Source organism: Mauremys mutica, chromosome 7, assembly GCF_020497125.1.
Source record: "Mauremys mutica isolate MM-2020 ecotype Southern chromosome 7, ASM2049712v1, whole genome shotgun sequence".
NCBI lineage: Eukaryota > Metazoa > Chordata > Testudines > Geoemydidae > Mauremys > Mauremys mutica.
Genome location: NC_059078.1, coordinates 75,514,777 through 75,542,639, shown reverse-complemented (window position 1 = coordinate 75,542,639; position 27,863 = coordinate 75,514,777). Strand labels below are relative to the sequence as shown.

Sequence of the window (27,863 nt, the reverse complement as noted above, 5' to 3'; positions counted from 1 at the left end):
AAAACCCAGGGTCTCTGCCAATCTGACCTGGGGGGGAATTCCTTGCTGACCCCAAATAGTGGCAAGACCCACCAGCCAGACACCTGGGATAGAATTCTCTATAGTAACTCAGATCCTTCCCCATCTAGTGTCCCATCTCTGGCCTTCGGGGATATTTGCTACTGGCAGTTGCAGATGGCTCACATGCCATTGTAGGCAGTCTCATCATACCATCCCCTCCATAAACTTATCAAGCTCAGTCTTGAAGCCAGTTAGGTTTTTTGCCCCTACTGCTGTTCCAGAACTTCACTCCTCTGATGGTTAGAAATCTTGTCTAATTTCAAGCCTAAACTTGTTGATTGCCAGTTTGTATCCATTTGTTCTTGTGCCCACATTGGCCGTTAAATAACTCCTCTCCTCCCTAGTATTTATCTCCCGATTATATTTATAGAGAGCAATCATATCACCCCTCAGCCTTCTTTTGGTTAGGCCAATTAAGTCGAGCTCCCTGAGTCTCATCTTATATAGGCAGTACCTCCCAACTTTTTGTTGTCTGCAAATTTTATTAACACGTTCCCACTTTTTGCGCTAAAGTCATTAATGAAAATGTTAAATAAAATTAATCCCAAAACCAATCCCTTAGGAATTCCACTAGTAACTTCCCTCAGCCTGACAATTCACCTTTCAGAATGACCCATGCTAGTCTCCCTTTTAACCAGTTCCTTATCCACCTTTCAGTTTTTATTAATCCCCATTTTATCGAATTTAACTAATAATTTCCCATGTGGAACTGTATAAAATGGTTTACTGAAATCCAGGTAGATTAGATCTACTGCATTTCCTTTGTCTAAAAAATCAGTTACCTTCTCAAAAAAAGATATCAGGTTGGTCTGGCATGATCTACCTTTTGTAAAATCATGTTGTATTTTATCCCAATTACTGTTTATCTCTGTCCTTAGCTACTTTTTCTTTCAAAATTTGTTCCAGGACCTTGCATACAATTGAAGTCAAACGAACAGTCCTGTAGTTTCCCAGATCACTGTTTTTCCCTTTCTTAAAAATAGGTAATATATTACCCATTCTCCATTTGTAGGGTTTGACCCCTGAGTTTACGGATTCATTAAAAATCCTTGCAATTGGGCTTGCAATTTCCATGCCAGTTCCTTTAATATTCTTGAATGGAGATTATCTGGGCCCTCTGATTTGGTCCCATTAAGCTGTTTGAGTTTGACTTCTACCTCGGATATGATAAGTTCTTCTTCCAAATCAACATTTCTATTAGCCACTCTGCCACTACCTCTAAGCTCCTCATTATCCTTATTAAAAACTGAGGCAAAGTGTTCGTTTAGGTGTTGAACCATGACTACATTATCTTGAATCTCCACCCCATCCTCAGTGTTTAGCAGTCTCACTTCTTTCCTTGTTTTCTTTTTATTTATACGGCTGTAGAGCCTTACTATTGGTTTTAATTTCCTTTGTAAGGTCTAACTCTGCTAGGCGTTTGGCAGTTCTCACTTTATCCGTATACTTTCTGACCTCCAAAAGGTAGCTTTCCTTTCTGATCCATCCTATCTTCCATTCCATATTGGCTTTTGGCTTTCTGCTTTCTCTTAGTAACCTGTTTGATATGCTTGCTCATCCAGTTTGGTCTGCAACCCTTCCCTATGATTTTTTTCCCCTTGCTTGGATGTAGACTTCAGATAGCTTCTGCAATCTTGACTTAAAGTAATTCCAAGCCTCCTCCACATTCACGTCCATGAGTTCTTCAATTCAGTCCACTTCCCTAACTAATTCCCTTAATTTTTGAAAGTTTGCCCTTTTGAAATCAAGGACCCTAGTTGTAGATCTGTTTTTGTTTATCTTTCCGTTTAGTTTAAACTGAATTAGCTCATGATTGCTCGAACCAAGGTTGTCCCTTATAACCAGTTCTTCTATGAGATCTTCACTACTCACCAATACTAAATCTAAAATGGCATCACCTCTTGTTTGTTTGGTGACTATTTGGTGGATAAATCTGTTGGCTGTCACATCCAGGAGAATCTAGACTCTACCATTATTATAGCACTTGTTCTTCAGTCTATATCTGGGAAATTAAAGTCTCCCATAATCACACAATTCCCAATAATATTTATTCATTAAAAATATTAACCATGTCTCTATTCATATCCCCATCCAATCCTGAGAGGTCCATAGCATATCCCAAGCACAAACTCAGAGGAACCTCTGGTAATCTTTTTCCCCAAAGTGCTTTTGACCCAAATAGATTCTATTTTATCCATTCCATCACTTGTAATTTCTTTACAGTCTACCTCATGATTTATATACAGTTGTTAGTCCATCACCTTTATTTCTGTGGATGGAGGCTTTTTTAAAGTGAAAAACATGCTACTCCTGCAAAAAGCCAAGAGCTTAAAGCTTATCTATTTCAAACAGTGTGTCAGTCTGTTTTGAAGAAAAAGTCTCATCCCATTCAGGTGTCCTCAGCCATAGTTCACAGTGAATCTCAGTAGGCAGAGAACTGCTGGTACAAATGCATTACCAATCTATAAATGGTTTAGGACATGCAGCTGATGGCCAAATGCTTAATAATGAGTATTTTTTCTAACTCCTGTAAAATACAGAATGGGAAAATTGTAAAGGGATGTAAAAATGGAAACAACAACTGAATTTTACTCCAATAAATGTTTGGAAAGAAAGTGTTCCTTTTAAGGATCTTGGGCTGAGAGCATTTAGTCAAATAATAACCCCCCACCCCACATGATCTACTAACTGCTTTCTGTTTCTTAGGTGAAGAAGGTAACTGGGGGGCAGGGCATAAAGGAGCAACAACCTCTTTCCTATCAGCCAGCTGGACAAGCCACCTTTGCAATTAAACAGGGGCAACTCACTTTCTTTGTCAAGCCGGACAAAGGTCCCCACCACTTAATATGCAGTGAGGGCAAGGTGGCTCAGTCCTGCTAGCTGCATTTCTAAATGCAAGTGGGCAAACAAAACAAAGGCTGAACAGAAAGATGAATCTCACGCTGCATTTATTTACCTTATTAAAGAAAGGATGTAAAGATGTTTGCCTATTCTGTAATCATCTAGGACACTTTTTCTACTAGGTTGATTTTGCAAATCGTTTTGTTGGAGGTGGTGTCACTGGTGCAGGACTGGTACAAGAAGAAATTCGTTTTTTAATCAATCCAGAGCTGATAGTATCTCGGCTCATCACTGAAGTCCTGGACCACAATGAATGTCTTATAATCACAGGTTAGTCTTTGTTAACTCTGTGCAGAAAGTTTCAAATACTTATCTTCCTATTATATATAGAATCAATGTGGTGCCAAGAGATTTCAATTGACATCTCCAACATCATAGAAGCTCAAGTTCTGTCAACAGTCATATACATACCCTGATTTATTCATGCCATTTTTCTTTTAGATCACAAATTTTAAAAATGTCCTGTGTATTTATCTCCTAGTCTTCACACTCACTGCAATGCTGTTTGTTGATATTTTTCTTTGTGCACAGTTCTCAAATGAGTAATTATTGTGATAAGAGATTAATGGTCTAATTATGTTCCAGTGTGAGTTTATGCTAAAAATCCCCCTGACTTCAAATAACTCAGGAACAGGCTTTACAGTAAAAGCAAACCTCTTTTGAATCTAATGGTCTGATTGTAAATTCCTCTGCTGTAACTGTGGGTTTCTTGAACTAAAATACTAAGATTTGATATTGAAGTTAGTAGTTATGAAGGTTATTGGAGATGTCTACCCTGCACAGTTATGTACAGAATATTCACTATGCTCACAAAGTTCCATCTTAGTAAATCACGAGCCCCGTGTAAAACTTGAAATGGCTTCTTTTGGAGGTAGTCTCTTTTTTGGTTATGTTAGTATTGTGGTCAAGAATAGAGTGGCTCTTATCAGGATGGTTCCATTATTAGCATATCTAGGAGAACCATAGGATTCAACATGTGAGTCAACAGTGTGCCCTTGTTGCCAAGAAGGCTAACGGCATTTTGGGCTGTATAAGTAGGAGCATTGCCAGCAGATCGAGGGATGTGATCATTCCCCTCTATTTGGCATTGGTGAGGCCTCATTTGGAGTACTGTGTCTAGTTTTGGGCCCCACACTACAAGAAGGATATGGAAAAATTGGATAGAGTCCAGCAGAGGGCAACAAAAATGATTAGGGGGCTGGAGCACATGACTTATGAGGAGGGACTGAGGGAACTGGGATTATTTAGTCTGCAGAAGAGAAGAATGAGGGGGGATTTGATAGCTGCTTTCAGCTACCTGAAAGGGGGTTCCAAAGAGGATGGATCTAGACTGTTCTCAGTGGTAGCAGATGACAGAACAAGGAGTAATGGTCTCAAGTTGCAGTTGGGGAGGTTTAGTTTGGATATTAGGAAAAACTTTTTCACTAGGAGGGTGGTGAAGCACTGGAATGGTTATCTAGGGAGGTGGTGGAATCTCCTTCCTTAGAGGTTTTCAAGGTCAGGCTGAGATGATTTACTTGGGAATTGGTCCTGCTTTGAGCAGGGGGTTGGACTAGATCAGGGGTCACGAGGGTATGACATGGGGGGGGTCGCAAGCTGTCAGCCTCCACCCCAAACGCCACTTTGCTTCCAGCATTTTTAATGCTTTTAAATATATAGAAAAGTGTTTTTAATTTATAAGGGGGGTCGCACTCAGAGGCTAGCAATGTGAGGAGGGTCACCAGTACAAAAGTTTGAGAACCACTGGACTAGATGACCTCTTGTGGTCCCTTCCAACCCTGGTATTCTATGATTAACTGATATGCAGATTGTTAACAACTTGTGTGTTTTGCATATTAAGCCTTTATATTTTTAGTGAAATTGTGAAATTCACCCTGATGGAGTCCAAAGCACTTCACTGTCTTTAAAAGCACTCTACTCACTTCATCTGTCGTTTGAAGTGCTGCTACATCTGGGCTGGAAAATTACAGCTGTTTTAATGTTTGCAGAGTTGTTTTAATAGCACACAGCAAAGTATGCAACAATTTAGGAAAGGGCTTTAAGAGTTAACTGTTTTTCTGGATTAAATATACCTGTGAAGAACACAATATGAATACATAAATAGATCTAAAACTATACAGAAATATAGTTTCCCAAATGTGTATTGGCCAAGATATCAGGGATAAAAGGAGGATATTTATACTTAAGTTATTAATTTATGGTCTTGGCTCTTACTGAAGTCTGTGGAACGGCTCCCATTGACTTCACAGGGAGGTGGACCAGGCCTTAGATGTGGACTAAATATTATGGAGCTTTTATTATTACTGGTAGGAAAGACCAAACTATCTACAGCATGCAATATTTTTCCCTACTACTATTTCTTTTTCTATGGCCTAATCTCAAATTTCTTCATCTGTCACTGTATGAGACAAAAAGCAGTGGAAACAAAATGAACTAATAGTTTGCAATGTTTTTGAGTTTTTTTTTTAAATTTGAATGTGGATTTGAAAATATTTCAGTTAGGTTTATATTTCAAGTTGAAGTTTAAAAATGGTACCATAATGCATGTGTTTTTAAAAAAACACATTATGTATTTCCAGGGAAAAAGGCCAGTATACATCATAGAATATTTTTGTGAATGAGCTACTAAAAAAGTGGCCAACAGCAGGCTGACAAGAGAAATAAAACTCATTTATTACACACAGGTCTCTGGAGACTCCTAAACAGTCTCCACGGCTATTTTTAAGATTTAACTAAAGAACACTGCAAAGAAGCATCAGTAAGTAAAAGCCACAATCAGTCACCATTAGCAAATACTTCTATTTTGTCAAAAAACAGTTTTCCAATTCCTTCCTGGAATCAGCTACATTTAACCTGATTAAAGTGGGAGATTGAAAACTCAGTCTGAAGAAAGAAATTGGCTTATAGTCACCGCAAAAAGAAAAAAAAATCAATCAACACAAAGACCAGAGCAAGACAAGGCAATCCAAGAAGTCCCTCTCAGACTGTTGATTTTGCAAGTTATTTAGACAGAATATGCTCAGGGTCTGCACAGTGCCTGGAATATGTTGTTTTGAGGCTGTTTACAGAAATGTGCAATCTGTTACACCTTTTAGAATTTGGAGTTTACTGTTACTCATGTTAATACAGTTTCTAGCACCAAACCAGGATGGATTGCATGAGGTTTCTGAGCCCCAAAGAGTTGAAGGGAGGCGGAGCTGAGGCTTTGAGCTATGTAGGGTTTCCCGCAATAATGATGTGCTCAACTGATGGCGTGAGTAATCTGCATCACTGGAAAGGTAGACTGAGAGATCAGGAGTAGAAGATGAGTCTGTCGGGGATCTGGGGATGAGGAAGGAAGGTAGTATCTCTTTTGGGCAGGAAGGTAGAATCTCTTTTGGGCAAAGAGGAAATCAAAGTTGGTGTGAGGGGGCTACAGTTTAATGGAACCCAGCTTCCCTTTAATTTTAATTCAGACCAGAGGTTAAACAGTGATAAATTTTTTTATCAGTTTATAATACATCTGAACACATATTTGATAAAATCCTTTGAAAGAATACGTAAAGATGCATACTTCCACCTTTTCATGTTCTCTGTATGTATAAATATCTCCTGTCTGTATGTTCCATTCTATGCATCCGAAGAAGTGAGCTGTAGCTCACGAAAGCTCATGCTAAAATAAATTTGTTAGTCTTTAAGGTGCCACAAGTACTCCTGTTCTTTTTAAAGAAAGAATGTATTCATACAAAAGATAGTTTAGTACAATATCTATTTTTCAGGTTCTGTTGTACTCTGAAGCTTTGTTTTGTTACTCATTTTAAATTTGATTATCTTATATATTTATAGTTGTATCAGTAGGCAAATATCTTCAGGAATATAGTTCATGTGCCATAACACATTTGTTGTAAGGTGATATGAGTTTCAGGTTCTCAGTCAAATGCCTTGTGTTAGGCACTAACAAGATTAAAGCACTGAATTACTTCCTCTCCGGAAAGGGTTACCTCTTCCAGGTTAAGGTTACTAAAAGAGATTGTAAAGAAAGAGTCCTCCCAAGAGAAGTCTACATTTCTGGATACAGTAAACAAAATTTTGGGGCAGCTAGCCATTCACCTTCAAAAATGCAAGCATTTGTTGCTAGGGTCAAACAAGCGTGACTTTTTCATTCAGCCAGTATTCTCCCAATTTTTTTTTCAATCCACTTTACTTTATTATAGTGCCTTCTAATTAATATCTGTGATGTTCTGCTCCCTTAATGGAAATGGCCATTTCATCATCCTCATTTGATCCCTGGCTTTCTTCCATCTTGGTTCTTAGGCAAGTCTGCACTGTATGCCACTATCTTCCTGATAAATTACATTTTTTCTATAATGCATCTTGACGCAGTGGTCTAATGGATGTAACCGTGCTACTCAAATTTGCAGAAGAGTCTGAGAAATTGGAAAGAAATTAAATTTGTTCTGATTGTGCAACATCTGGTTGAGATCATCACTATAATGAATATGAAATTGGTCATGCAAACAAAGTAGTTCTTCAACACACAGAGAATTGTCTGCCTGCAGAAATGTTAGAGAGAATGCTAGAGATTCCAGTGAGATATTTCTACCATATTTTCTTGTTTAGATTATATACCACGATTGCTGCTAACAGACTGGCTTCTACTCAGATTGTGAACAAGTCCTGATACTCTGAATTCAGCCTTTTTACCATTTGAGACCAAGTATGTTCAACCAAAGTAAAAACAGGCTGCTTATTCTGCTGCTTTACTGGTTACGAGTGGTACTTACCTTCCCTCAGAGGGTATGATGTTTTATCCTCTTCCATTCAGACACTATGGGAAAAAGAGGTGGGGCAGTGCCCATTTCCTCCTCCCCTATAGCTCAGTAATTTAATTTACATGGCTAGATCTTAAGAATAGTAAGATCCTGAGTCCTTATGTTGTTTCCAGTAACATACACAGTTCTTTAGAGGCTCTAGCATATGGCAAGCAGAGTTTTCCTCGACTGCTGTAATTCATAGAAGTGCTAAAGAAGATATATTCTTTGCTACTTTATTGTATCTGCTTTTTCTCCTTTTATAAGTACCACCTTCATCTTATTTTGTAGCATGTCCTCTGAATCTTGGCACTCTGCCTACATGTTTTGTTTCTTTCTTTGCTCTGGTTCTCCTGGTGGTTTTCTGCTTTGTAAATGGCAAATTATCCTCCTGCATTTCTCTACTTATTGTTTTTCCCTAGTGTTCTGCAGTGTGCTATTGTGTATACTTTCATTTGAATTCAGATGTTGGAAATGCTAATCAATTAACATAAAAAATAGGGCAGAAGGTAAAGTAGCCTCTGAAATTCTCCAGAAATGGTGCAGATCAGATTCTTTTTCCAAGCTCAGCTTGGAAGCCTGAGAGTCACAGGCAAGACTACTGCCTGTCAAGTACACCTCTACCCCGATATAACGCTGTCCTCGGGAACCAAAAAATCTTACCGCATTATAGGTGAAACTCCGTTATATCGAACTTGCTTTGATCCGCTGGAGTGCGCAGCCCTGCCCCCCCCCCCCCCCCGAGAACGGCTTTACCACTTTATATCCGAATTCGTGTTATATCGGGGTCGTGTTATATTGGGGTGGAGGTGTAATAATTTTTGTCTATCTTTCCAGAGTTTCATTTATGAAAATCAATGGTTTTCATTAATGCTGGGTTTCTGGGACATGAGTTTAAATTTTGTGTGATTTCTGTGAGCTTCTTGATGATTAATTCATCTCTTCATACTTTGGTCATCAGAAGTTGCATTTTCATAAAAAGCAAATGAAAATGACCCTTAAAAAAACAAAACTAATACTTCTACACTCATTAAACCATATGGTATAGTTTCTCATTCCTGATAACCCAAGTGCTTTCCTTCTAACTGCTATACCTGAAGGGGACATTTTCTTCTCAAAGTTGAAGGTTTCCCAGGCTATGCTGACAGAGAGCTGTCAGCTCTCATTTGCTTTTCTTGTTGTTTGCGCAGACATTTTTCCCAGGTATATCAATAAATCTTAATTTTAAGCAAGTCAAGAACAGCCTGTATTGAAAGCTGATAGTCTGTATGCTTCAAAATAAGGTTTGTCTTTTGTATTTAATACTTTATAAACTGTACACAGCTATGTCTTTTCTGTGTGCATTTGTGTGTATATGAATGACTGAATGTACTGTCTATGCCAGTTTCACTTGCGTTTGTGACTCTTAGCATTTTTAATAGTAAGCGTACTCTTAGGATATGTCTACTCTTCAGTGTCAGCCTAGGGTTAATGGGACTTGAGTTAGCTGACCTGTGGGAGAAACTCCTGGGCCTGAGCGTCTACACTGATTCTTAAACCTGAGTTAAGACTTTCTATCCCAGGCTTGAACCTGGGGCTCTGGCATCCACACTACAGTATGCACACCCGAGTCAAACCAATCGTATCCCAGAGTCCCTAGTGTCCTCCTGAATTGTGACTTCTCTAGCCCTTTCACCATGATGCACTATGGGAAAACTTTACTGCCTACCCTGCATGTTACAGGATGTAATAGCCTATCAACACAGCCTGCTGAGGAATGATTTTGGTCTGTATGCTCCCAGCTAAGAGCCAGTAACATGGAGGAGGTACCTTTTGAAGAACTTCTCTTGTTTGCGCTTTCACTCGTGTCAGGAAATGGGCAAAGCTTCCGTGAGGCACTTGTGGACGTTTTGACAGCATTTTCTGACCCACCAAAGGTACCTGACTGATTCCATGATGGAGGAGGGGGAGTACCCTGGCATGGCAGACTTGCACTCCTTTATGCTGCTCAATATACTCAATAGCCGCTGATGCCCCCTATGTAGACTGCTGCTTCTAGTGCAGGGCCATAAGCACAGGCTGTAGGGATCACATTGTCATGCAGACCTGGGATGACGAGCAATGGGTCCAGAGCTTTCACATGAAGAAAGCAACATTCTTGGAGATTTGTGAGTGGCTTGTCCCCCTCCAGCATAAAGAGACATGAATGAGGTCACCCTGGCCAGTCCAGAAGAAGGTCTCTATAACTATCTGGAAGCTGGCTACCCCAGACTGCTATAGGTCTGTTTCCAACCAGTTTGGTGTTGGAAAGTTGACTGTGGGTAAAGTGGTGATGGTGGTTTCTGAGGCAATCTGGCATGTGGTTTACCCCAAGATGGCAGGCATTAAAGATATTCCTGAAGGAATTGCTAGCTTTGAGACTATTGGGTCTTCCTAACTGCGCCAGGGCCATTGATGGGACTCATGTACCCATTGTTTGTCCTTGTCAAGGAGCACATTAGTACATAAACCAGAAAGGGGACTATTCTATTGTTATGCAGGCACTGATGGACCACGGAAGCTGATTTATGAATGTCAATGTGGTTGCACTGGAAACGTTCATGTTGCCTGAGTTTTTCACCAATTGGGAGTCTATGTTGATGGACAGTCTAGGACACTGTTTTCACCAAATGACATTGTCATAAATGTGGTTACTGTCCCCACCATTATTCTGGGGGACCTCACGCACCCTCTTTTTCCTTGGCTTATGATTTCAGAGGCCTTGGCAAAACAGTGTGCATCAGGCAGATTAAAATTCTGTTGGAGGTGTCTACAGTGTCATCAGTACAGTCCTCATTACTGTGGCTTGCTGTGCTCTTCACAATCTTTGTGAAGCCAGAGGTGAGCCATTTCTCCCTGAATGAAGCTATGACAGCGAGGGGTCACTGAATCCATATACTCAGACAGAAAGGGCTCCTTCCACAGCTGGAGCTGGAGGCACCCAGGCGACAGAAGTCAGGGGTGCTTTGTGCTCCCACATTATGGACTTGCATGGCCCAACGGAAGAGAGGAGGTACTACCTCTAAGTGTGTGTTTGTGGGTGGGAAAGGGGCTAATTAGTTTGAGGGGAGGGGTTCAGTGCTTGGCAGGATTGTGGGCTTGATTGCCATACAATGTACTTATGAATAGAGCCCTGTGTGGATACAAAATTTGTATCTGAATCTGATCCGTGATTCACAAAAATGATCCACAGATAGCCGCATCCACGGAGGCGAATATCTGAGGATATAAAGCAGATATCTGCAGATTTGCAGGGCTTTAGATATAAAATGTGGATCCGCGTCCATCCATCTGCAGATATAAAGCAGATACCTGCGGATTTGCTGGGCTCTATTTATGTGGGGCTGTATGGGTGGATCACAGTCCAGGGGTGGGCAAACTACAGCCCGGGGGCCATATCCGGACTTCCAGAGTTTTAATCCGGCCCTCAAGCTCCCACTGGGGAGTGGGGTCGGGGGCTTGCCCCGCTCCACATGGCTCACAGAAGCAGCGGCATGACCCCCCTCTGGCTCCTACACATAGGGGCAGCTAAGGGGATCCGGACGCTGCCCCTGCCACAGTCGCCGCTCCTGCAGCTCCCGGGAACCACAGCCAATGGGAGCTGCAGGGGTGGGGCCTGCTGATGGGGCAGCACGCAGAGCCGCCTGGCTGCACCTTTGTGTATAAGCTGGAGGGGGGACATGCCACTGCTTGAGGTAAGCACTGCCCAGAGCCTGCACCCCTGACCCCTTCCCATGCCTCAACCCCCTGCCCAAGCCCTGATCCCCCTCCCACCCTCTGATCCCCTCGGTCCCAGTCCAGAGCATTCTCGTGCACCCCCAACCCCTCATGCCCAGCCCCACCCCAAAGCCCACACCCCCCCAGCACCCCAGCCCCCAATTTCATGAGCATTCATGGCCCGCCATACAATGTTCATACCCAGATGTGGCCCATGGCCAAAACATTTGCCCACCCCTGGTCTAGGTTCATATAAGGAAGTACTCAAGTGTGAATTGCTGTACCTAACTGCATAGAGGACTACAGTTTGCTTAGTAATCTCATTTTCTGTGGCTTTATTATAGGAGGGGCTAGTAATACTGGCTATTATAAAGGTTGCCTAACATTTACCGTTAAAAGACCCATTTCAATTGTTTATAACTTTGACAAACTTTAACCATTCAGGCTGAAATTTTCCATGCTGTCTCAGGCTGATTTTTTTGAAAAAGTTTGGCCAAAAAGATTGTCATTTTAGAGAAAGTAGCCAGGAAAAAATGTTGTTTTGCACATATTAAAAAAAAATTCTTGACCTTTTATTGAAAATCTGTAATACCCCCAGGCTTTGGAGCAGGTATTTGACATTTTGCAGAGGGTGTCTTCTCTGCTATCTGGACTGCTTATTTGCCTTCCCCCCAGATGAAATGAGCATGCTCCAGACTGTGGGTCTCAGAAGGACTTTTTCTGTAATTTGCTCCCAGTTGCTCTGAGCTGAGGTGGGGCCAGGCACCAGAACTGAGAGCAGGGAAACTCTCTCTGCTATGCTGTCAGTGAGCCCCTGCTGGCCACCAGGCAGTGTGGAAGAGGAAGCCATTAAATGCTGGGAGCACTTTAATGTTACTAGTGAAGACATGCCCTCAGAGTGCAAGTGGGGGTAAGGGCATAGCGGGAGTAGCAGTCAGGGGTCTCAGAGGTCCAAGATGACAAACATCCAGTGCAAGGCAGCCCTAGACCAGATGTATTGATTTTAAGGTGTGCAGTCTGGATTCCCAAGGCTTCCGTTGGGGTGATGCAGCTCTGCACCACTCCTGGCACAGGGCAATAATAACTGCTTCATTCTGGCCCTTACACCTTCATGCATTTTCTAGACTTTCTTTCAGAGAAAATTATGTTGCCCTGTGAAAATGTACTACTCTCTAAATACCATTTTCCTCCTCTTACTGTCGTCCTTCATTAGGGGTATCATTCCAGTCTTTCAGTGAATGGTGCTTAATACGTATTCTGAATAGTGGAGTATTTTATTGTCATTGTAATATGTATGCGAGTCAACTTGTTTCAGTGTCTATGTACCTGTGAACCTACTGCCCATGTAGATCCTGGTCTAAATGAATTAATCATTCATGTCATGTTAAGGAGTTGAACTATATATTAATGGGCTCTAATATGTTAAACCTTGTTTTTATATATAAGAAAAGTTTGACATGTAATTTCTGACCTTTTGAACAATATACCTTTTGAACATTGTCAGATTGTTAAAATTCAGGAAAATATTCTTGCTCGTATGAAAGAACAGTTAACTATTCTGTGCCCATCACAGAGAAAAGCGACAGATGATGTACCCTTATTTTGGTCTTCTGTGTTGATCAAGCATGACAGCTCCCTTCCTCATAATAACACTGTCAGTGCATTACAGTAATGCTAACCAGACATTTTCTCAGTCTTTTCTTTCTACTAAATTTTGCAAGCTAATTTTCTTTACTTGTGTCTCAAACAAAAAAACCCTGTTGGTAAGGCATCTGATCTCTTTGTTAAATAGACATTTACCAGTAAAAACTTGAAGGAAAAATAGTTTATTGGAAAAATTCTGTTGGATTAAGTCATGTCCTTCCAGTCTTCCTCATTCTTCTCCCCCACCCCAAAAAATTAACTTGCTACTCCCAAGATCTGTATCCTTAGCCATCAGCCTGGTGTCTTTCCTGTTGAATTTCACTCTGGACTGGGGAGGTTGAGAACTGCAGGTAGTTAAATGTATGTTAGGACTTGTGGACACAGGTAAAAGAGACTTGCAGTTGTGACTGCCTGTGCTGGACACTTACTACCCCCTGTGGAAAAGAGACCCAAGTTGATTACATAGGGTTCGGTTTGCCTCGTAATGTTCATATGTAGCTCCCATTAGTATTAACATAAGTTGCACATATATTCAGAGGAGTGAAGACTCCTTGGAGGGAGGTGATGTATTAAGAAGAGAAACATCTGCAAATTGCGTGTGTAACATGACAAATGATTTATTTCAGGTACTGAGCAATACAGTGAATATACAGGCTATGCAGAAACATACCGATGGGCGAGAAGCCATGAAGATGATACCCCAAGGTAATGCATTCAATGTTGAGTAGCTGAGATAATTTTTACCATTAAAGCTTAGCCTATATTTCTGAAAAAAGAGTAAGGAAACTATCATGAATGTTGAACTGCGGCTCTCCGGAGCACTTTTTAAGCTTCTCTTTTACAGATATGACCAGTTGAGTTTTTAAAAACTGCTAGAAAGCATGTAGGGTGCTTTGTTATAGATAAGGCCCATATATTTTATGGCAGGGCAATTTACTACAGAATCTGTTATAGTTTAAGGTAATAAACTAATTATTCATTAATTTAAAGCTGTTATGGTTCCAAAGAAAACCTTTCAAATAGGAACCAACTGTAACAGTATTGTCTTCCTTAGACTGTACAGTTTGCAACTGTAGTTCTGAGAGGCATAAACTGCATCTATTCAGAAAGGGTGCTAACTCTAAAATCTGATGAGTTTATTTTACTGTTTCACTGCTGAGCAGTACCTTGTTAAGTGCCAAAAGCCACAGCTACCTATGACTCCATTTTATATTCTCATAACTTCTACAATGTAGTTACGAGTCTGCAGTACAAAAATATCTGTAACACGTTGAAAAGGCTTTTTTATGGCCTTCATCACCATATCATCAGTGCTTCACAGACATAATGAATGTATTTTCACATCACTGTGAGGTAAGGTGGTGCTATTGTCTCCGCCATGTTTGCGTTTCAGAACAGGTAATTGTAGCTTAGCTTACTGAAAGAGTTAACCTGCTGAATGAATTATAAAGCTTTGAGTCACATTTCAATTCTTGGAATTGTTTCTTTGACAATATATTATTGACTACACAAAATTTTGCTGTCCTCCTTTTCCCAATGTAGGGATGAATGGCAGAGGCGCTGCACTGAAATTGTTGCTATCGATGCATTTCACTTCAGACGTTTCCTTGATCAGTTTGTTCCTGAGAAAATTAGAAGAGAGCTCAACAAGGCCAGTAACTTCTAAGGCCCATTATTTACAGCCATTTCATTAATGTTGGAGTTACGCTTTCCCATAGTTCTTGCAATATCAGCAACTCCTTTGAAGGGGACATCTTGTTTAATTACAGTATCGTTTCATAATAGGTATCCTTCATATTTTGCAGTAGTAAGATTAAAGTTTAAGCATGCCAGATAGAATGCTTGTTGGTAAATGGTTTCTGTCTTGGCATACATTTTTTAATTTTCTAAATGGAAACTAATAGGTCTGTCCAAATCTTCCCAATAACGTTTTTCAAAAATTCTAAGGCCAGAACTAAAAAGTTACCACTACCAATATTTCCTGCAATTTATATTTAAGATTGGTTAGCTGTAATGAATCTAGTCTGCCCTATGATTTTAAAGAAACAAAAAAAAGTACAGTACCTCATATTTCTATAGATTGATGGTTAACAATACTGATATTGTTTCCTTCTCTTTCCCCACCTCCCCCACCCCTGCCCGCAGTTTCTAATTCATGACCAGATTCTGGACTAATTTTTCCTCTTCCAAATGAGTACCCAACTTAAGTTTCTATTTTCAATCAGACACTGGAGAGGGAAGTCTCTTGCTTTATTATGGATCAGATCCTAGCCCCATCTAGAAACCAAGTAAACATTGAATTCTGATGATACTCTGCATTCTTGGTATACCTTTCCTGCTACAGGTATCTTTAGCTACAACTTTTTTTTTTAAATAAACAAGGCAGGTTTTTCATTAATTTCTATGCCTTGTAATTAATCTTTAGCAGGTGTACATATGTACTGTATAGGTCCTACTGTGAAAGGTACTGGGAAACCTCAGTTTCCATTTTACATCAGTGGGAATTGAAGCATTCAGCACCTTTTAGGATCAGGTCCTATTGTGGATATGTAAGTAAATTCAAGTAAGCATAGGAAGCTTTTCATTAATCTTCCAACTGAAAAGGAAATACCACTTTTAAGGTAATTTTTCCAAAAATGATGTACACCGATCAAGACTAATTTTAGTTTAAAAACCTGTGTTTCTTGTATAAAGTAACATACATCACATCATTCCATCACTGATGGTAATGAAATAAGCCCTGAAAAAGACAGTAAATGAATTTAGTAAACTTCAGTGACAGTTTAATTGGAAAACTAAATCGCCCACCCCAATGCATTTGAGATCAGACTAAACTTATCAATCATATTGATAGATGCAAATCCTTTCATATATTAGGATAAATGCATGCATTTTCTTCTGTTTAGAACTCCTGTTAGGCAGCGGTAGTTCAACATGAACAGGTTAATCATATCTGAGGAAAATGCTAAGCCAACTGCTGAGTGACATAGATTTTACATTCCATTAAGTAAGGTAAACTCAAATGTAAGGAGCAATTCTATACTAAATCATACTAGAAATCACCATGCCTTCTGAAGACAACATATTGCTAGAGTATACAACAGTATTTGTCTACATTGGTTTTCAGTCAGTTTATCTAAACCAAGAGAGTTTAATATTTTGTGTGGAGTGGAAAAAACAATAAGAGTTACAATTTCTTCTTATCTAAAATGTATCATGATGTAATTAATTAGACCATTTATTTATTTAGGCCATCAAATACCTGTTTATACAAGAATGGCACCCTATCATAGGATAGGGATCAGTATCCATTGACTCCCGCAGTTCTGTTATACTTCTCTTCTGTTATTAAGCATTAGGAAGTAATTGAGAGAGACATGTAATGGAGTGGTTTTATTTTTTAAAAGGATCCTATCTTATAATTTGGTATTGTATCTCCTTTTTAAGCTGCACTTATCTTGGTGGGACCAGATGTTAGTTGTCAGTCAGTTTTCCAAAGAGGCAGTTTGTTGGGACTGACACCTACTTGTCGTGTTGGAATTATTAATATTATTTGAAATTAATATTAATATAGGAGATCACCAAACATAATTCAACCATAAATTTCTTTATTAAGTCCAAAGGACAGGTGGTATTTATACAATTGCTCAAAACATGCCTAACAGCCTAAAGATAAGCAGTCACTACAGCCAGAACAGTAACAAATTATTCATAAGCATGTGATCAGTATATTTAAAAACAGGTCAGACCCAGGGAAAACCGTCTTATCCTAGTGTGCTCCAGAATGATCAGGTACGGTCTGACAAAGAACTTTCAGATTCATGGCTCTCTTTATACCCATCAGCTAACTTGCTAGCTGTAGCAAAAGCCCAGTTTGAAGCAATTTATCCTTGCTTTTTCCCTTCCTTTCTTGTATACTCCCATCTCCTTGCTTACCAGCAGAACAGTGGGAAGGTTTGTGCTCGTTTCTTTTGAAGATAAAAGGTTTTAAGGCAGTTTTTCTTTGTCTTGCTACTGCAGCTTTTTATTACTTATTTTTGAACCATACATCCTTCCTACACTACAACTACTACTACTAATTATTCTCACAGCCTTCCTTTATTTGCTGATTAGGGTCTTTTTCTGCTTACTAGCCAGAAACTATAAAGCAAATACATTATTTTTTAACCAAACTTAAGATAACTATAATATAACTGGCTGTACACCTGGTTTAATCCATCCCTGAAAAAACTGATTAATGTTGTCCGAGATCAGCTGTTTAGAATTCTAAGGCATCCATTGTGCCTGATTTCAATGTTAAGATTTGCAAATACACAATGTAAGAAATGTAATAGTAAGATAGTACACAGGGCTATTGTATTATTATCATGATTCCCTTGAGAATAGTGCTAGTTAATAATAGTCTGTCCCTGGTGATACTTTATAGCTTAATTATCCAGATACAACTTGATCTTTTTAAGTTCCAGCAGAGCATCACTTATCATTGTATAGAAATTTGAGATATCATAGAATCATAGAATCTCAGGGTTGGAAGGGACCTCAGGAGGTCATCTAGTCCAACCCCCTGCTCAAAGCAGGACCAAACCCAACTAAATCATCCCAGCCAGGGCTTTGTCAAGCCTGACCTTAAAAACCTCTAAGGAAGGAGATTCCACCACCTCCCTAGGTAACCCATTCCAGTTCTTCACCACCCTACTAGTGAAAAAGTTTTTCCTAATGTCCAACCTAAACCTCCCCCTCTGCAACTTGAGACCATTACTCCTTGTTCTGTCATCTTCTACCACTGAGAACAGTCTAGATCCATCCTCTTTGGAACCCCCTTTGAGGTAGTTGAAAGCAGCTATCAAAGGCCCCCTCATTCTTCTCTTCTGCAGACTAAACAATCCCAGTTCCTTCAGCCTCTCCTCATAAGTCATGTGCTCCAACCCCCTAATCATTTTTGTTGCCCTCCGCTGGACTCTTTCCAATTTATCCACATCCTTCTTGTAGTGTGGGGCCCAAAACTGGGCACAGTACTCCAAATGAGGCCTCACCAGTGCTGAATAGAGGGGAATGATCACATCCCTCGATCTGCTGGAAATGCCCCTACTTATACAACCCAAAATGCCATTAGCCTTCTTGGCAACAAGGGCACACTGTTGACTCATATTCAGATTTTCGTCCACCGTAACCCCTAGGTCCTTTTCTGCAGAACTGCTGCCCAGCCATTCGGTCCCTAGTCTGTAGCAGTGCATGGGATTCTTCCGTCCTAAGTGCAGGACTCTGCACTTGTCCTTGTTGAACCTCATCATATTTCTTTTGGCCCAATCCTCTAATTTGTCTAGGTCCCTCTGTATCCTATCCCTACCCTCCAGCGTATCAACCACTCCTCCCAGTTTAGTGTCATCTGCAAACTTGCTAAGGGTGCAGTCCACACCATCCTCCAGATCGTTAATGAAGATATTGAACAAAACTGGCCCCAGCACCGATCCTTGGGGCACTCCACTTGATACCGGCTGCCAACTAGACATGGAACCATTGATCACTACCCGTTGAGCCCGACCATCTAGCCAGTTTTCTATCCACCTTACCGTCCATTCATCCAGCCCATACTACTTTAACTTGCTGGCAAGAATACTGTGGGAGACTGTATCAAAAACTTTGCTAAAGTCCAGAAATAGCACATCCACTGCTTTCCCCTCATCCACAGAGCCGGTTATCTCATCATAGAAGGCCATTAGGTTAGTCAGGCATGACTTGCCCTTGGTGAATCCATGCTGACTGTTCCTGATCACTTTCCCCTCCTTTAAGTGGTTCAGAATTGATTCCTTGAGGACCTGTTCCATGATTTTTCCAGGGACTGAGGTGAGACTGACTGGCCTGTAGCTCCCTGGATCTTCTTTCTTCCCTTTTTTAAAGATGGGCACTACATTAGCTTTTTTCCAGTCATCCGGGACCTCCCCCAATCGCCATGATTTTTCAAAAATAATGGCCAATGGCTCTGCAATCTCATCGACCAACTCCTTTAGCACCCTCGGATGCAGTGCATCCGGCCCCATGGACTTGTGCTCGTCCAGCTTTTCTAAATAGTCCCGAACTACTTCTTTCTCCACAGAGAGTTGGTCACCTCCTCCCCATACCGTGCTGCAGAGTGCAGCTGTCTGGGAGCTGACCTTGTCTGTGAAGACAGAGGCAAAAAAAGCATTGAGTACACTAGCTTTCTCCACATCCTCTGTCACTAGGTTCCCTCCCTCATTCAGCAAGGGGCCCACACTTTCCTTGACTTTCTTCTTGTTGCTAACATACCTGAAGAAACCCTTCTTGTTACTCCTAACATCTCCGGCTAGCTGCAACTCCAAGTGTGATTTGGCCTTCCTAATTTCACTCCTGCATGCCTGAGCAATACTTTTATACTCTTCCCTGGTTATTTGTCCAATCTTCCACTTCTTGTAAGCTGTTTTTTTGTGTTTAAGATGAGCAAGGATTTCACTGTTAAGCCAAGCTGGTCACCTGCCATATTTACTTTTCTTCCTACACATCGGGATGGTTTGTTCCTGCAACCTCAATAAGGATTCTTTAAAATACAGCCAGCTTTCTTCGACTCCTTTCCCCGTCATGTTATTCTCCCAGGGGACCTTGCCCATCAGTTCCCTGAGGGAGTCAAAGTCTGCTTTTCTGAAGTCCAGGGTCTCTGTTCTACTGCTCTCCTTTCTTCCTTGTGTCAGGATCCTGAACTCGACCATCTCATGGTCACTGCCTCCCAGGTTCCCATCCACTATTGCTTCCTCTACTATTTCTTCCCTGTTTGTGAGCAGCAGGTCAAGAAGAGCTTTTCCCCTAGTTGGTTCCTCCAGCACTTGCACCAGGAAATTGTCCCCTACACTTTCCAGAAACTTCCTGGATTGTCTGTGCACTGCTGTATTGCTCTCCCAGCAGATATTGGGGTGATTAAAGTCACCCATGAGAACCAGGGCCTGTGATCTAGCAACTTCTGTTAGTTGCTGGAAGAAAGCCTCGTCCACCTCATCCCCCTGGTCTGGTGGTCTGTAGCGGACTCCCACCACGACATCACCCTTGTTGTTCATACTTCTAAATTTAATCCAGAGACTCTCAGGTTTTTCTGCAGTTTCATACTTGAGCTCTGAGCAGTCATACTGCTCTCTTACATACAGCGCAACTCCCCCACCTTTTCTGCCCTGCCTATCCTTCCTGAACAGTTTATATCCATCCATGACAGTACTCCAATCATGTGCGTTATCCCACCAAGTCTCTGTTATTCCAATTACATCATAATTCCTTGACTGTGCCAGGACTTCTAGTTCTCCCTGCTTATTCCCCAGGCTTCTTGCATTTGTGTATAGACATGTAAGATAACTCACTGATCGTCCTGGTGTCCCAGAATGGGGCAGGAGCCCTCCCCTCTTGCACTCACCTACTTGTGCTTTCTCCCGATATCCCACTTCCCCACTTACCTCGGGGCTTTGGTCTCCTTCCCCCGGTGAACCTAGTTTAAAGCCCTCCTCACTAGGTTAGCCAGCCTGCTTGCAAAGATGCTCTTCCCTCTCTTCGTGAGGTGGAGCCCATTTCTGCCTAGCAATCCTTCTTCTTGGAAGACCATCCCATGGTCAAAGAATCCAAACCCTTCTCTCCGACACCATCTGCATAGCCATTCGTTGATTTCCACGATTCGACGGTCTCTACCCTGGCCTTTTCCTGCCACAGGGAGGATAGACGAGAACACCACTTGCGCCTCAAACTCCTTTATCCTTCTTCCCAGAGCCACGTAGTCTGCAGTGATACGCTCAAGGTCATTCTTGGCAGTATCATTGGTGCCCACATGGCGAAGCAGGAAGGGGTAGCGATCCGAGGGCTTGATGAGTCTCGGCAGTCTCTCCGTCACATCGTGAATCCTAGCCCCTGGCAAGCAGCACACCTCTCGGTTTTCCCGGTCAGGGCGGCAGATAGATGACTCAGTCCCCCTGAGGAGAGAGTCCCCGACCACCACCACCCTCCTCCTCCTCCTCCTCCTCCTCTTGGGTCTTTTGACCACCCAATTGTTTCTCATAAAGGTGTAAAATCTTCTCACCAGTTAAGCAATCAGAATTTAGAGACCATGACCAAGAAAGGACCAACTTGTGATTTGCCAGCTACCATAGCAATCGAAGACAAAAGAAACTCATCTGAGCCAAGGAAACAGAATGACCTTACAAGACATTATTTTATGACCAAGACAGTTCCACTCTTATATTGGCTATAAGGATCATTGTGGAGCAATGAGAGGTACTCCAGGCACTCAGCTTGCTACTTCTGGAGCGCTTCAATCTGTTGTTAGCTAGGAGGGTGAGAGAGAATATAAAGGCAGTTTCTATGTTCTCCATGTATTTTCTCTGTGTACTTCAAAAATACATGTCCCACTCCTTCGCGCAAATAAACAAACACAGAAACAAAATGGCTGTCTTGTTCAGATCCAGTTCTTTCAGCGGGGGAGGTTTATTTTCCACACAGCTCTGTAATGGTTTGCTAGGTGCTGTCATTTTTCACAAACCTGCTCCAGTCATTGAGCACACCAATATTTCTGACTTGAGAGAGACTTTAAAAAGCCACATGCATCTGATGGAACAGGTAATTTGTGAACTGTTGTTTAAGCTCTCTGTTGTAAACTTTGAATAATGGTGTACTGCCAAATCATAACTAATATCTGTCAGAATTTACAGACTACTTGGGGGCGAAAAACCAGATTTACTAATCCGTACTAGACAATGTGTTCAATACATTTTTATACCTTTGTAAAAATTTCATGGAGAGATTTTTCCTTTTTCTCCCCTGGGTCTTTTGTAGGAGCATCTTTCTTTATCCAAGATTTGTGAGTGACTGTCAGGTTTTTCCCCTCCTTCCCTCACTTAATATTATATAAGACCTGTATTTTAAGATGGCTTTTTGTATTTTATTCTCAGTTTCAGGGCTTTAAAGAACATGGAACAGATTCGTCCTGCTGTTACATAGTGGTCTCATAATATTCCATGTGTGGATCAGTGATAGGCTTTTCAAGTTTTCACTTCACAAGCAATCTCAAAAATGCTTCATTACATTTAATTTAGTGCTGGGAAAATTTGTCTTCTTTTCTTGTAAGGTCATTCTGTTTCCTTGGCTCAGATGAGTTTCTTTTGTCTTCGATTGCTATGGTAGCTGGCAAATCACAAGTTGGTCCTTTCTTGGTCATGGTCTCTAAATTCTGATTGCTTAACTGGTGAGAAGATTTTACACCTTTATGAGAAACAATTGGGTGGTCAAAAGACCCAAACAAACAAAAACCTTAAAAAATAAAAAGGACAGATTTTGTATTAACTTTACAGTACAGGTATATGAGAGAGGCACAGTAAGAAAGGATTCTACCATTTTAAACCTATAGCTAATCTAACCTTTAGTTTTGTGAAAGCCAGAAATGAAATACTTCCTTATCCTTGAAAGGTGACAATTATGCAGGGCCTAGGGCAGCAGGAGTTGCATAGGATAAAGGGGATTATGCAGAAAAACTACAAATACCTGTGCTTGGATGGAAGCCCTCTGGAACCTGAATAATAGTTTGGGAGGTGGTACTCTTCCCTCTGAGTAGATATTGAACTGAAGCCCCAGCATGGTGTGTACTAGTACTGTACTGCTTTCAGATGAGACACAAAAACTAGGCCTGACCACTATGGTAATTTAAAGAGACCATGGCATTTTCCATACAAGTAGGGTTAATCCCAGTGTCTCAGCCACATTCCGTTTAAGAAATTATTTCCCATTTACCTACATAGGCCCTCCAGTTTCAACTGAGTACAAGTATCCTCTTTCTTTGCTAAACTGTAGCATAGTGTAGCTGTTTCACCGGAAAGGTTTCAAGTGGACCAAGTGAGCTTTCAGTAAATACAGAGTACACATTACATTTAAATATGTAAAGTGCCTTAGGATCTTATAGAATGAAAGACATTTGTTTTACAGATATTCTTGGAATTCTACCTAGGGCATGAGGGATTCCCTGCTCCTCCTCATTGCTGGGGAAATAACTAGGATTTTGTTTTCCTATCTAATTTTCACTTTAAATGTTTCCTTTGCCTATCATTGCTCATTTGCCAACAAACTAATGTGTTAACTTTCACTTTTAAGCCAGCCCGAAGATATATTGAATTTTAGGTTACCAGAAAACAGTAGAATAAAGATGCAGATTACTGTTATCTAACACTAAGTTTAAGAATATAGCATCAGAACTACTGTCAAAAACCTCCTCTGTTGATGTGCCTTTTGTCTGCCTGCAGGCATACTGTGGCTTCGCTCGACCTGCTGTTCCCCCTCAGCATCTTTCAGCAGTAGCCACAGGAAACTGGGGATGCGGTGCCTTTGGTGGCGATTCCAGATTGAAAGGTAAATAGCAATGCTTTAAGGACAGAATGAATCAAATGTCAGGTTGGAGTAAGCTTTCTATTTTAGGTGCTTGGACACTTTGGTTTAGAAAGAAATAAGTTTGTATTCCTCCCTCTTTAAAAGTCCCGAAAATTCAAATGCGTTTTCATAGCAAACTGCTGCTAGCCAAGGGCTGGAGTAGTACTAAAACCATCTGTACTAATCCAAAAAGGAACATGCTTGTTCTTCAATTCATGTATTTTGCACTTTATAGTGGGAGGAGGGTGTAATTCTATTTTGACAGGAAAGGTCAAATGGAATGAGCACGGGAATGGGAGCCAAGAATTTGAGTTTTAAATCGTTGCTGCCACTGGCACACTCTGTGGCTCTGGGTCAAACCTCTCTGGGCCAAACTTTGAGCCCGATCTTAAGTGGATCTTAATTTATGGGCCCACAAAGCTGACTTAATTACCTAGTTGTACTCACAAATCAGGTACAGTGCTTAGATACCTAAATGACCTAAAATGCAGGTGCAAATCATTTTGGTTGCAAAATAGTGCCTGCAGTTATCTGCAAGCACAGTTTGCAGCAACAGTTTGCCTCGCCCTCCGTTTCTTCCATCTGTTACAAGTTATTCTCGTTCTTTTCTTGCTTATCCAGTGTATGTTTGCACCGATTTTTACAGGAAAAGCATTAGTGGCCCCTGCCTTAAGCAGGCTCCTAATCTGGCAAAAGAGAGTCGATACCGTCCCATTTACCCCACGTGAGGGTTACTGTCTATATAGCACTCTGAAGATGTAAAATGTTAAGTATGATATTGGAGATTGTTGGCTGATAAGAATGAGTTGCATTCTAGGAGAACTTATGCCCCATTTTCTCCCCTACCACTTTGAGGGTACCAATTGCCAGTGCGACGTATTTGACATCATCTTCACAGAAAGACAGGAAACATAGCTTCCTTTGAAGCTTCTATAAATGCCTCCTGATCTCTGCCTTCCTAAAAGGCAATGTGTATTCTTGGGACCTGCAGTCTCTTAAATTTCTCCTTCCTTGCAACCAAATCCCTCAATTTCTCTTGCTCTGTCCTTAATCAAGGCACTCAGCCTGTAGCAGACCCCAAAATCCTGGCTTAATTTGGGACTGCTTCCACTTCGTGGGTACTTGTAAATCAAGCACTCGTTTGGATTCTGGATTAGTAAATCCCCAAATCTAGTTCTGCATAGTTATAATTTAACATAATTTAAATCTAAACAGAAATTGGCATATTTTGCTGCTTATTGTCAGGTGTTTGGGGTGAAAAAATATTTTCAAAAGTTAGCTTTAATAACTATGGCCTAGTGGTTATGTTAGAAACTAAATGTAAGCATCATGCTCTTCAGGCTGCCAGCTTCATTAGTTTTCTTTCCAAATGTGTGTTACTTAGTGAGAGCCTATTTTTCACTCCGTGCTCATTGATTTCATGACAACTGTTTTTTGTTTTCCATTAAATAAAATAGATTATCAGGTTCAGGCCATCAATACAAAGAGCCAAATCTGCTGCAATCTGTGATCATCTTTGATGGACAATTCAAGTTAGGGAGTTTTAGTAAATGTTTTAATTTGAGTAAGAGCTCTTTTTAGCCTGAAATGCAATATCCCAGTGTAATCCCAAAATGTCTGGGTTTCTGCTAGAAATAATGATTGCTTGACTAAGGCATGATTGGACCAACAGTGGACATGAACTTTACAATTGATGGTCCTTCACTGAAAATACCTTTCTTCTAGTCACGCAGAGGTCCAGTGTGGGGATGGCTAAGCAGAACTGTCCCAGCAGATTTGTTGAGAAGAGAGGCATTACCTTTATTAAAAAAAAAAAAAAAAAATTAAAATAAAAAAATTCAGTGTTTTAGTAGATGCAAATTAGAGGAGGACATTAGAGAGAGTGAGAGTATAAGGGCATGGCAGAATTATAAGTGTGTGTGTTTAAACAAATATAAATTATGTTATGAAGCATAAATAAGCTTTTCTTCAGTTACAATATATGCACAGAAGTTTAATTTTATTTGACTTTTGTTCACTAATGCTGTAGCCTATTGATGTTAGAAAATGTTTATAACCTGATCTCCAGTAGGCAAGGTGCTATAATTAGCTCTAGTCTGGCAAGAGAAAACTAGCCACTTTCTCTACCTATTGGTGGAATTTGCCTTACTTTCTGTATCCCTCTATGATTTTTCAGAGCTGAGATTCTCAATTTAGTACCACTTGAAAGCAAGTTTTGCTGCTGCTACTGTGTTGAGAATACAGATCAGAATATACACATGTATCCTCTAATCCCAGGGTTCTCAAACTTCATTGCACTGCGACCTCCTTCTGACAACAAAAATTACTTCACCACCCTCACAACCTGAGCTTGCCCAAGCCCCACTGCCCTGAGGGGGTGGGCAAAGCCACTCCGGGGAAGAGGGGGGGAAAAGCTGAAGCTCAAGGGCTTTAGCCCCAGGCAGGGGGCCCCAGCAAGTCTAAGGGTACGTCTACACTACGGGACTATTCCGAATTTGCATAAACCGGTTTTGTAAAACAGATTTTATAAAATCGAGTGCGCGCGGCCACACTAAACACATTAATTTGGTGGTGTGCGTCCGCGGTCCGAGGCTAGCGTCGGATTCTGGAGCGTTGCACTGTGGGTAGCTATTCCCTAGCTATCCCATAGTTCCCGCAGCTTCCCCCGCCCCTTGGAACTTCCGGGTTGAGATCCCAGTGCCTGATGGGGCAAAAATCATTGTCGCGGGTGGTTCTGGGTAAATGTCGTTAGTCACTCCTTCCTCTGGGAAAGCAACGGCAGACAAGCATTTCGCGCCTTTTTCCCCTGGATTGCCCTGGCAGATGCCATAGCATGGCAATCATGGAGCTTGTTTTGCCTTTTGTTGTGACTCTCACCGTATGTGTACTAGATGCCGCTCACAGAGGCGATTCAGCAGCGCTACACAGAAGCATGCTTTTGCTTTTGCATGACAGCAGAGATGGTTACCAGTCATACTGCACCATCCAAACCCTTCCATAAATTGGAACTGGTGAGGATGATTATGGCTACCAGTCCTTTTGTACCATTTGCTGCTGTCATAAGTGCCCCTGGCTGCTCTTAGCCAGGGGCGCAAAAGCCAAAATTGGGAATGACTCCCTGAGTCAATCCCTCCTTTTTGGTATCTAAAAATAGAATCAGTCCTGCCTAGAATATAGGCAAGTGTACTAGATAACCACTGTATCATAGAACCAGAGAGCACAGCTGCTCTGTGTCAGATCCTGCAGAAACTATGATCTGTATGCTATTCACAGGGGGTGCTCCTGTAACAACCCCACCTGTTGATTCCGTTCTTCCCCCAGCCTTTCTGGGCTACCGTAGCATTGTCCCCCCACTTGTGTGATGAAGTAATAAAGAATGCAGGAATAAAAAGACATGGTGACTTGTTAGTGAGAAATGAGTGGAAGGCAGCCTCCAGCTGCTATGATAGTCCAGACAGGACATTAAGCAGTGTGTAGGAGAGAAGCCCAGCATCCCTCTGCTAGTCCAGGGGCAACTGAATCTTTTCTTTACACATGAAGGGTGGGGGCTGATGGAGCTCAGCCCCCTGTTGCTATGATGACGATGGTTACCAGCCATACTGCACCATCCACCAGAAAAAATTAGGGCCAGGAGCCCTTGATCGACCTGACGGATGCTAGTCAGCATGGTTACTGCCCCATGTGCCAATAGGCTGATGACGAGGACGGTTACCAGTCCTTTTGTACCATCAGCCACCCATGGCAGGGGGGGAGTGAGGATGTTGGTGTTGACGGCTGCAGCATCGTGTCTATCTGCAGCATTCAGTAAAGATAGGGTGAGATGTAAAAGAGTAAGAGGATTGTTTTCCCTTTCGCTTCTGGGGGTGGGTGGGGGGGGTGAGTAGATTGCCAAGCTATGCCCTGACCCACCGCGGACACTGTGTTTGACCCTAGAAGCATTTGGAGCTCAGCCAAGAATGCAAATACTTTTCGGAGGCTGCAGGAACTGTGGGATAGCTTCAGTCCTCCAGTCCATGAGCGTCCATTTGATTCTTTGGCTTTCCGTTACGCTTGTCACGCTGCAGTGCGCTGAGTCCCTGCTATGGCGTCTGTCTGGAGATTTTTAAAAAAGGATTCTGAATTTCATCTTCTGTAACAGAGCGCTGATAGAACGGATTTGCCTGCCCTTACAGCGATCACATCCGCATGGTCCGTGCTGGAGCTCTTTTTTTATTTTGATTTCGGACTGCATCGTCACCCGTGCTGATCGGAGCTCCACGCTGGGCAAACAGGAAATATTCAAAAGTTCACGGGGCTTTTCCTGTCTACCTGAGCACTGCATCCGAGTTCAGATTG

At 41.5% G+C, this 27,863-nt stretch overlaps 1 protein-coding gene across 8 annotated transcripts in view; it reads left to right on the top strand.

The window, feature by feature from the left end:
• PARG (poly(ADP-ribose) glycohydrolase) overlaps nucleotides 1-27,863 on the top strand; it is a 165,181-nt gene that overhangs the window by 129,471 nt on the left and 7,847 nt on the right. For all 8 annotated transcript variants that reach the window (XM_045024994.1, XM_045024995.1, XM_045024989.1 and 5 more), the window contains exons 13-16: nucleotides 3,084-3,231; nucleotides 13,757-13,835; nucleotides 14,673-14,781; nucleotides 23,405-23,510. In XM_045024994.1, the coding sequence (XP_044880929.1) occupies nucleotides 3,084-3,231; nucleotides 13,757-13,835; nucleotides 14,673-14,781; nucleotides 23,405-23,510 (442 nt within the window). The remainder of the gene's footprint in view (nucleotides 1-3,083; nucleotides 3,232-13,756; nucleotides 13,836-14,672; nucleotides 14,782-23,404; nucleotides 23,511-27,863) is intronic.